This window comes from Pinus tabuliformis, chromosome 5_1 (genome assembly GCF_031772625.1).
Source record: "Pinus tabuliformis cultivar Carrire ecotype Pingquan chromosome 5_1, CPIR1, whole genome shotgun sequence".
Lineage (NCBI taxonomy): Eukaryota > Viridiplantae > Streptophyta > Pinopsida > Pinales > Pinaceae > Pinus > Pinus tabuliformis.
In genome coordinates, this window is record NC_142305.1 from 403,328,248 (window position 1) to 403,340,001 (window position 11,754).

The following is an 11,754-nucleotide window of genomic DNA, read 5'->3' on the forward strand; positions in this document are numbered from 1 at the left end:
ATCTATGCTGATGCATTGATGACTATTGGAAACAAGTTTTTTGAGAGTTTCTGTGCTCTTGGAAGAGCATTTGGATTCTTGCAGTAGGACGATGTCTGGGTGCTGCGAGAATAGGCGGTTTTTCAAGATCCTTCTTTTGGAGGTGCCGTTGAGCCCCCTGATGTTCCAGGTTGTGATTTTCATTGAGCAGTCTTTGGAGCAGAAAGGACCAATGCCCTGATTTTCCCCTCATTGATTAGGCGTCTGCCCAGCTCTTGTATCTGTTGTCTTGTGGATTTGCGCCCTCTTTTTCTGCCTGGTCCCTGTGGTTTATATTGATCCAGATCCATGTTGGCTTGTATACCTGTTTGGCTGTTATTTCCCCATTGCCTTTTGGCTGCATTCTGGTTGATGTATTCCAGCTGCAAGTAGGCCATTTCTATCTTCTCCAAATGGTCTTGAGGAATGGCATCGACTCCTAATTTGGACCATTGCTCGTTGACCTTTTGAAGATCTAGATCACCAAGGATCTCCTCCAGAGGATTGTTTGAGGGGGTTGTGGAGGGCTGATCTAATTGCATTTCTATGCGTTGCTGGGTTTGCGTTGAGGTTTGGCTGGTGATATTCTGGAGGGAAGAGGAGTCATGTTGGTGTTGCGGTGCCTGGGCCTGGGTTTGATCAGAGGTTGAGCTTAGGGCTTTGGTGGTAGGTGTGGGTTGGCTTGAATCTGTTAGATTATGATTAGTGGGGGCCTGAGGAGCTGATGGGTGCTCTGATGAGTCAAGATTCCCCAGAATTTCAAAGCTATTTTGCTGGGTGGAGGTCTTATTCGTGGGGGTAGTGTTGGTGGGTTGTTTTGGAGCCTTTTTGCTTCTCTTCCCTTTATTCTTTCATGAAGCGGGGGTGAAGCCAGGTGCTGAAGTATCCACTTGTTCCTGTTGTGTTTTGGGCTGTGGTTGATTGACAGGGCATCCGTGGCTGAGATGTCCATGCTGGCAGTAGGTTCGACATTTGAATGGGATATTTTCATAATCAATGGTTTGCTTCCAGTGCACTCCTCTGTGGATCAGCTCCATATGGCCTGGGAGGGGTCCTGAAATATCCAGGTAAACACAGATTCTAGCATAAGCAGTGTACTTACCTTGTGATGTTAGATCTGAGGCTTTGATGAAGACTCCCAGCTGGTTTCCTATGGCCTCCAAGATTCGCTTGTTCCAGTAATCCACAGGCAGAGAGTGAAGGCGAATCCATACTGGAACTTTTTTGAAATCCTCCTGTTCTGGAGCGAAGTTTGGCCTCTAGTACATGATGTATAGTCCGACAGAGTTGTAGAAATATGGTCCTCCTTCGAAGATACGATCTCGGTCATCCCTGTGGGCGAAGATGACGGTGAAAAAGCTCCTCGATCCCAGCTGAAGCTCGAAATCCCCTTTGGGTTTCCATTTCTGGTTTATCCACCAGCATAGAGCCTTTTCGTTCAGTCGAACCCCCATGAATCTGCAGATCAGGGCGTGTTTGCTCATGTGGTCTCTATATTCGTCTATCCATGGATCTTCAATGATTAGTCTTGGTATTTCCTTCGAGATGGGCTTGCATGGGGACGATTCTTGCTCGCTGTGTCGATTGGGATTGTGCCCCGCTGATGCAGTTCCTTTTGGCTCCGATTCGTGGCTGATTCCCTCAGATCTGGAGCTGGTAGGGAAGTTGGGGGTTTCCATAGGGATGCTGCCGAAAATGAAAGGCGTAAAAGAAGGGGGGGTCGAACCCCCCCCGGAGTTGTGCATGGAGCGAATCAGGTGAGAGCTCCGTTGCAGATCTGTCTTGTAATGGTTGGTGTTGCAGGCTAGCTTGCCGAGCCGAGCTCAGGGTTCTGCAGGGTTTCAATCCTGTCCTCACATCACTTAGAACATGATCTTCATTCCTCAGATAGTTCGAAACCTTGACCAACAACTAATTGAATGTTATAAAGATTACATAACATGTGTATTGAGCTATTTTATCAGTGCACATTACACCGATTTTTTTATTATTAATATAATTTCAAATATATGTGAATATTATATATATATTTTTATTATAACCAACATTGCTTTTCTATTTAGAGAATATTTTATTTTTATTTTAAGAATGATGGACATACTTACACATCGCCTTCACTAGGTTGTAGAAAGATCATCTTAAGCACAGATCTAACACAAACCTAAGAGAGATCAAACTTATTTTGCACTTATTTTAGAATGCAAAAAAATGTGTAATTTTTAAAAACCATGTTTGCATTGAGGATTCCTGAGTCTTTGCAAGGGTTAATGACTTCCATCATAGGAAACTAAGAGAAGCAATTGAGATTGAGAAACATGTGATCAATCTCAATAAGGATGATGGTTGGAAATTAATCAGGAATTGGGTTACTTCCCTCTCTTCTTGATTACCTTTTTTTTTAATATTAATTTGATTTTATAATATATATATATATATATAATTTAATCTAATCTAATATAAAAAATAGTAATAATAATAATTAATAAATTACTATTGTTCTAACATCTAATTTCTAACGGCTAACTCACAAGAGCTATATCCTAAGAGTGATTTTATAATAACTAATTATTAATTTATAATTAAATATTAATTTTATTTAATTTAATACCTAAATAATATTAATTTTATTTTTCTTATAACTAATTCTTAACAACTAATTTCCCAACGACTAACTCTATAGAATGCATCTTGCTATTTAAACTTATGGGTAGATTGATTTTTTCACCTTTTTCTTGAGGATGAACCAGATGGTTCGAAACGTTGACCAAATCTCAATGATGTGATTAATCCGAAAGACAACTTCATCATCAATATGGATCACAAAATTCTAAGATCTAGCATCATATTAAAATATTTTATTCATAATTCGCATTGGATATATTATTCTATACAACATTAAAATAATTTCTTTTTCTATATATAGATATAATATATGAAGTTTTTTTTTTTTTTTTTTTTTTCTGAATTGAGACTAATTCTATTAAGAAAAGAAATATGGTACAAACAAAGCTTGCAAAGAAGCGAAGCTAAGGAGCATGGGAGCCGGAAATGATATGAAATCAACCTCGGTCCCAAAGAGCTAACACGGCATGAGCAAAAGAGAACAGAGAGAACAGAAAAAACGAGCTGGTCTAGGAAGTCTACCCAGCATGGGCTGAATCTTCCAATCTACATTTTTTCCCCTTTTTTTTACTGACTTTGACCCAACCAATTTGATCTGGCTGGACCGGAACTACTTGTAGACAGATCTGAGCTGAAGGAGGAGACTCCTTATCTGAATCAGAAGGCGAAGACTCATGAGTACGTTTCTGCGAGAATAAAGGCGCAGAAGGATCCTTGGCGCAGGCAGAGGGAGAGGCCTCCGGTTGCTCCAAATTCTCCTCTTCCACTTCAATGTCCTCCTCATCAGAGCTAGAGGACTCTATGTCATCCATAGGGGGACTATCACAAGGTTTCCAACTCTTGGATTTGGATTTGCGAGTGAAATTTTTCTTTTTGTCGAGGAACGCTGCACATGAGTTCTGGAGATGCCCCGTTTGATGGCAGTGGCGACATCTGAAGGCTGTATTCTCATAATCCAAAGTTTGCGTCCAATGGAAGTCCCCGACTTTGAGGATGATCTGATCCGGCAGCCCTTTGCTAATGTCTATTTCTGCACAAATTCTGCCGTAGGTATAGATTCCTTTCTCCCCCCTTGTGGTATCTGTTGCCAGGAAGCGGCCTAGGGTGTTCCCGATTCCTTGAAAGACAGCAAAATGCCAAAGATGCGCAGGGAGATTTGGAAGCCTGACCCAGATAGGGAGCTTTGAGATGACTGCAGTGGAGGGGTCAAAGTCTGGGAACCAGGGGGAGAGGAAAAGTCCCGCTGAACCCCAGAACCAGGGGCCCCCCGTTAAGGCTTTCTTGTAATCTTCATTGAAGGCTAAGGTTACAATAAAGAAGCCTTTCGAGCAGAAGAAGACTTTGCAGTTATTGGTCCAATTAGAATGGATCCACTGGTATAGATCAGCAGTGCGTGGCCAAAGGCCATTAAATCTGCAAATGAGGGCTTTTTCTGCAAATGTCTGGAATTGATCATCCAGAGATGGATGATTGATTTCAATGGCAGGGGTTTCCTCCATTTTGTCCACCAAGAAAGGTTTGGGAGCCTCGGTAGATTGGGCAGATTCCTTGGCCGGCTGTGCATGTACTGCATCTTTGTAGGAGAAGCCCTTGGAAGCAGAGGATTGCCCAACTGCACCTCCCCGAAGTCGGAGTGATAGGATCACTGTGGCATTTCTTTCAATATTATAAAACGAAAGAGGCATATTGTTGTCAAGCTGCTTACCTACAAAGAGGAGCCGCAGAAGGGAGGAAGGGATCCCCAACCTCTGTTCAAGAATCTTTGAGAGCTGGCGCACTGTAAGAGATGGCTGGACCCCCAGGAGCAGGGTTTTGCCTGTTAGAAGAATTATTTGTATCTGAAAACTCGCTTGCTGGAGATTGACGCCTTCACTAATAAAAGCAGAGATAGCCGAGCCCTGTTTTGAGAGAGAGGGCTTCACTCTGAGCTCTGCCCTTTCGAGATTGCCTATGGGTATATTTGGCTCATTCAGCAGCTTGGAAACCAAACTGGCATCGACGCGCTTCTCCACGCCTGAGCTCCCAATAAAATCCCTCTGAACGCTCCTGCCGGTCGTGTGATTTTCGGTTCCTGCCTTCATGTCCGGCGACGCCTGATCATTCTCCCATTTGGCATTTCCGTCCTCTGTCAGAGCCGCGGCAGCAGCCCTAAACTTTCGCAGAGGGGCCATTGTAAAACCATGAGCAGCCTCGAACCATAGTAGGGGCCTGTAGTTTTCGGTTTCTGGCTTCATGTCCGGTGACGCCTGATCATTCTCCCATTTGGCATTTCCGTCCTCTGTCAGAGCCGCGGCAGCAGCCCTAAACCTTCGCGGAGGCGCCATTGTAAACCCATGAGCAGCCCCAAACCAGAGCAGGGGCGCCGCTTCCATGCCTGGGATCAATCTTTCACGTCTAGGGTTTTGCAGAGCGAGTTCCATTTTCGCCGCCGAGAGAATTTTTCTAAAAGGAGAAAAATATTATACACAACTCTCACCCACGAATTTATATAATATATGAAGTTGATAAACATTTTACTCACAATTTTTTTTATTTTTAATAACTTTACATGAAATTATGTTAGGTGATATGGACAACCAGTTAAATATGCATAGCATATTTTTTTAGCGAACATTGTTTTTCTATTTAGATAATATTTATTTTTATTTTAAAAGGGATGGACATACTTACACATTTGGGTTGTAAAATGAGCCTCTCAACTCAACTAGAAACCATTGGGCATAATCTAACTTATAGACGAAATAACATTTTTCACCAAAATCTTGGAAATACAATTTCAAGATTTTTTTGCTATAAAATGAGCCTCTCGGCTCAACTAGAAACCATTATAGACGAAATGCCCCTTTTCATCGAAATTTACCAAAATCCCGCACAATTTCAAGATTTTTTGCTATAAAATGAGCCTCTCAGTTCAACTAGAAACCATTGGCCTAGTCTAACTTATAGACGAAATAACCTTTTTAACCGAAATTCACCAAAATTCAGCAATACAATTTCGAGATTTTTTGTTGTTTAAAATATAATTTGGAATGCATAAATGAATTCAACATGAAAAAGCACTAACACTTGAATTATGTAGATTAAACAATTTAAACTCAAAATTTTAAATTAAAATTAATCGGAAAAATATTCTCAAAAAAACCATTTTCCTTATAAATTATACTATCCCGAAGCCATTAATTCTATTTAAACTTTTTTCTCCTATTTATCTTCTCCAAATTGACCTAATATATTTCTTTCTCAAGTCTAACGATTAATAAACATTAATAATAAAAATTAAATTACCGATAAGTCATCGCTGATTCATGATAAGCATTAGTATTAAACTAAATTACCCATATGTCAGTCCCAACCCGTAATACATTATTAACAACTTGCTCAAGGCGTATAATTTTGTGTTTGAAAAATAATTATTTAAAATTTAATATATATACTTTAAGCGGCTATTTTTAAATTAATTTCTATAACCGGACCCTAAACCACGTTCGGAACATGGGTTGCATCATTGTCACGACTCACGAGTCCCGGCAGTGGCAACCAGATTTAAAAAAAACAAACCCACGAAATCAGATCCACCGTCCACGTCAGATTTGTTGGGTAAAGGACGATTATTAAAGGTAAGATCGCGAAAGGGCCGAATATGTCGGTGGTTTATAGCCACAAATTGAATTAAATAAAAAAAAAATATAAAAGACCGGGCCACCGGGCCCACTGTCCACGTTAGATACCACCCATGTGGACAGTAAAGCCCGCTCCGCTTAATTAAATAAATAAATGACCTGCGATACGGACAGGTGTCGGTCGATGGCCATATTCAATGGCCGTCAATGTCTGATCCGGCTACGTTTCCATTGGTGGATCTAAAAATTTGGGAATTTTTTCTTTTCTAGAAATTTAGAACTTATTCCATTAAAAAATGATTCGGAATCTTTCTCGATAATTTTGATACTCCCATCTCTTATATACCCCACTTTCGTTGCAACAACCAGCGATAGCCTCAGCTTTACGGGGAGGTTTTCATTTTTATTTTATTTTTAATTTTTACTTTTTTATTTCTTCAAAATTGGGCTTAATTCTGTTGCGCAGGGTCTCTGCTTTTTATTTTTCTGTTGCCGTAATGGATTCCGACTACTGGTGCCACCGCTGTGAAGTGGCGATGATGCCTCTGGGCTCTGGAGACGAGATCAAGTGCCCCCACTGTAATGGCGGTTTCGTGGAACAGATCCAGGGTTCGCCGCGGCGACAGAGAGCGGCTTCGCCGTTTGCAGATCAGTCACGATTGGTGGCGCTTTTCAGCAGCTCGCCCGGGTCTGGGCGGAGGGGAAGAGAGGAGGATCAAGAAAGCGGGGGCGGACGGCCTAGGGTTTTGGTGGTGGGACGGCCGCCGGTTATAGAGCTTCTGCAGGCCCTAGGGTCTGCGATGGCGGGTCTCGAAATAAGCGGAGATGGGGACGGCGAGGGCCGAGAAGAGGGCAGCGGCGGTGGTGGTAGCGGTAGCAGTGGCGTTGTGGTGGTGGATCCGTCGGGGATGCCGCTGATGTTGCTTCACAGTGGCGGAGCGGCGGTGGGGGGAGGCAGCGGGGGGACGGCTCTTGGGGATTACTTCATAGGGCCGGGTCTGGAGGCGCTCATTCAGCGACTGGCGGAGAATGATCCGAACCGTTACGGAACCCCGCCGGCTTCCAAGACCGCCGTGGAGGCTTTGCCGGTGGTGAAAGTCTCAGAGGAGCACCTGCGCCATGATTATTCCTCTGAGTGCACGGTCTGCAAGGAGGATTTTGAGGTCGGAGAGGAGGCACGGCAGCTCCCCTGTAAACATCTTTACCACCATGGGTGCATAATGCCATGGCTGAAGATGCATAGCTCGTGTCCAGTCTGCAGGTTCCAGATGCCGACGGAGGAAGAAGGGGGTTGCGGTGGGAGCAGCCAATCGGAGGAGTCCACGTCGACCGGGGAGAACGCGAGAAATTCCGGCGAGGGTAACGGGGGTTCCGGCGGTTCGAACAGATCGTCGGCCATAGGCCTACCGTTTGCCGTGATCCGTAGCCTTCTGGCATCTGCCCTGGGAAGTGGCAATAGTAATAACAGCAGCAACAGCAACAGTGAAGAAGAGCAGGGCCCGCGAGGTTCGCCGTAAATAGATCGAAAGGTCGTCTCTTTAAACCAGTGATTTAAACCAGTGATTTGTAGAATTAGATTTTATTTTATTTTCAATTTTTGGTTTTTATGACTTCTTTTTCTCCCGGATTCGATTTGTGCATTTTGTTAATACAAGTTGGATTTTACTTATTGTAATCTAATGATGTTTATTAATTAAATACATAAAACCAGACTTAGATTATGGGCGAAAGTAGTGGTGGGGCCATGTCTCAATTATTTGATTTTGAAGAATTAAAGGTAAGATATGTATCAAATTATATTATATTATTAATATATATAGTGAATATGATAATTATAATTTTAATTTCACAATATCTGTATCGTATCGTCTTGCTGATGAATGGAAGATATGTATCAAATTATATTAATTTATTAATATATATCATTGGATACTGTTCGTGATAATAAAGATTTATTGTTAAAATAATTTTATGTTATTGTCTAGTTATTGTCAATGCATTTTAAGTTTGGTGAATTTATGTTTCGAAATTTGGCAAACTTTTTTGTAGCTTCTAATTTTAATTTAGTTAATTTGTAATTTAAAAATAAATATGAATTAGTTATATTTAAAAATTTTGTTTAGTTTGTAATTTAATCATTAAATTATTTAGTGAAAAATATTTTAGAGATTACCATTCAAGGTTTTGGTTTTGGGTCAATAGGTTGTAAGCTTATTAAGTAATCGAGTGAAAAATATTCAAAATAATTTTATTTAGAAAATAGTTAGTAGGGTTGTAAATTGAGTGCTAGTCTTGTTTAAAATTTTCAATCTAGTTATTCTCAAAGTTTTTAATTATGTTTATTTAGGATTTCTTATCTTTGTTAATATTGAATCAAAAGGTTGTGTGGAGTGTTGTTAATCTTATTGTCTTGTTTGGTTATTTGTAATGAATAGTCTATTTTTCAATTCTTTAATTAGTGACATATCATTTTTGTGTAAATTTCATCGTTATTAGATTTGTAATGATTAATAGTCATTTTTTGAAAATTTATAGTCATTTCAAAATTATTGTGTTTCCAAATATTTTTAGTCTTATTGTGTTTCCAAATAATTTTAGTCCCTTACCTTAGTGATTTCCTATTGCGTTGATTCATTTTTTGTGATGAATTGTCTATTCTTTAAAGTCTTTTATCAGTGGCATGTTCGTGATGTGTGAATTTTTCCCTCATCTTATAATTTAATTAGTAAGATGTTTGGTGAAGAATGCCCAAAACATTGCTTTCACGGACTTTGGAAAATTCATTCCTATTTAAAAATATTAACCGCAAACCCTTTCCCAATGAGCTTGCATGGTTTGAGTTGCATGAATTTAGTGACCTATGTAGGATTCCTCACCCTTGTTCATTGAGTCATAGTGTTGTTAATTCTCTTGCCTCGATTGGTCCTTTGTGATGAATAATATATTCCTACTAGTCTTTTATTAGTGGTGTATTCTCGTTGTATGGTTATGCTGCCAAATAATTTTAGTCCTTCAAAGTTTACCCTAGTGATTAAGTGTACCCAAATATATATTGAGAAAATTAAATAACCCATGTACATATCCATGTGGTATTTGATTGACTATCAAATTGATCCCTTGTGTATCTAATGACAAATTCAGTCAATTTATAGTCCTACTTATAATTGAGAGCTATATGCTCATGAATTGATGTCAAACTTAGTTAAATATAATCGCCCATGTACATATCAATGTGGTATTTGACTAACTTATAGGGTGGTCCCTTGTGAATCCAATGACAAATTTATTCAATTTATGGTCCCACCTAAAATTCAGGACTCTATGCTCATGAATCTAATGTCAAACTTAGTCAAATTTAATTTGAAGTTTGGTCAACATATAATCCATTGTTTTATGCTCGTCAAGGTTTAGATAAAGGCCATCAAGGCGACAGTCTGTTTTAGCCAATAAACCACAACTTGAAGGATCAAAGTTTTAAATTGATTAAAACTTGCTTTGTGTAATGTAGTTTTAGAATTTATTTTTCCCTTGTAGTTTACTTTGATAATCAATTTGTACAAGATTTTGAAGTAGAAAACATTTTAGAACCCCTTGCTAAGTGATTTCCTGTATAAACTCTTAGCAACAATGCCCTACGACATGCTTCAATTGCACACGATAGATTTACCAATTGGTAATTGGTAGTGCCTTGAGTTGACCATCATCTTTGTTAGGGGAATAACTCTCTTCCCATCACTTAGATGTTGGTTAGCATCAAAAGTAGGCTAGCTTTGGTTAGCGATGATTTGCAAATTTAGAGAGGTCTCTTTAATGGCAAGATAAGAGTTCCAATTCCCTTTCACGTAGAGTCCTTCCCCTTTGGGCATTGTCTTGACATAGAGCCATCCCACATAAAACTTTTGACACTTATCATCACATGGGGTGTTCACTTAATGAATGACCGCCATTTTTGCTTACAATTTTTTTTACTATAAAACTTCTAATTTCTTTTCTATCAATTGAAAATATTTTGTTGAATCGTCTTAATAAACCTTGCTAAAGAAAACTCCCTATTTTTCACTAAATATCCCAGTTACCTTTTCTTAATAATATTTTTCATACCCCCTTTTATTTTTACCCTTGATATGTTGGACCCATTGGTTCTTATAATTTTGTAGCATCTACTTAATTTTTTTTTCAATTTCCTTGCACCATAATGGGTCTAATGATTTTAATATCTTATGGAGACATGTTGATGCCATAGATAAGTAGAGGTCCTCTTAATTTGTGCAAAAGCTTTCTAGACGTGACCCCAAATCTCACAACAAACATCTCCAAGGTTCTCCTCCATAGTGCACAATCCATTTTGTTGAAAGTAGTCCTTATAGTTTGATATCAATCAATCCTAATCCCCCTTGATCCGTGGATAATACATAAATTTCCCACAGGAGTAGTGGAACTTTCCTAAAACCCGCACAATGTGTCCAAAGGAAACCCTTTAACAATTTCTCAAGCATGTAATATGGGAAATTTAAAAGGGCACCAAAAATAAAGAGAGTAAATTTGTAGAGCTTACATAATCCTTCTAAGAATTGTGAAATTTCTAGTAGAGGGATTTTTTTATATCATCATCAATGGTATTTTCTTTGAGCTTATAGGAGACCGTTCCCCCATACATGAAAGGGAGGAGATCCAGACCAAGCACACTACTCAAATATCAAACAATGTTGTTATCCCTCATATGTTGCAAATAATTAGTCAATCAATGTCTCTTCAATGCTAATTAAAAATAATTTGGACTTCTCATCTAACCATTGCTTTAGTTGTTATGCAAAAAACCTTCAGTGATTCTATGGCATTCTCAACAAGGCCCTAAGAAAATTTGAATGTAAAGTAGGGAGTCATTTGAAAAGTGATTATTAATCACCATACTTTGTAGCTTCAAAACATTAGGTGTTGACAACAAAAACATAAAGATATGTAGCTAAAAGGAAACCTTGCCGAGTTGATTCATGTAACCCAATCTTATCTTAAGGCACTCCATTGGAAAAAAATGTTGAGGCATTAGAAAAAAACACATTAATCATGTTCAAAAATCAATACCCAAGTCTCAACCAAGGAAGCATATTAGTGATGCAATTTTGATCATCGCATCGTGAGCCTTATTAATATCAATTTTTTTAACAAGCCTTAATGGATGGGCTCTTTTTCCCACAGAATGCTCTCTTGCATTCACAAAACTATATCTAGAAGATATTTGCTTTGAATAAATATCCTCTATTTAGGTCTAACATTACAAGCTTGCCACTCTTTTAATTACAAGAATATTTGCTAGTCTTATATGAAACATTGGTAAGAGTGAGTAGGTGCAACAAGTTAATGATGTCTCTTGTTTTATTCTAAGGGATGACTTAACTTTATCGAGCATTTGCCCTTGTTTATGCAATTCTCCCATTTTCCCTATATAAAAGGCATATTGCTATGCATGCCATATCCTTGCAAACCACTTTCTAGA

General features: G+C 39.1%; 1 protein-coding gene across 1 annotated transcript; it reads left to right on the forward strand.

Annotated features, from left to right (window-relative positions):
- The first annotated feature begins 6,619 nt into the window (after window positions 1-6,619).
- Window positions 6,620-7,981, forward strand: LOC149165176 (E3 ubiquitin-protein ligase SIRP1-like). The gene has a single exon (XM_089432266.1). It carries the CDS (start codon window positions 6,758-6,760, stop codon window positions 7,775-7,777), a length of 1,020 nt encoding a protein of 339 aa, XP_089288392.1. The 5' UTR covers window positions 6,620-6,757; the 3' UTR covers window positions 7,778-7,981.
- The last annotated feature ends 3,773 nt before the right edge of the window (window positions 7,982-11,754 follow it).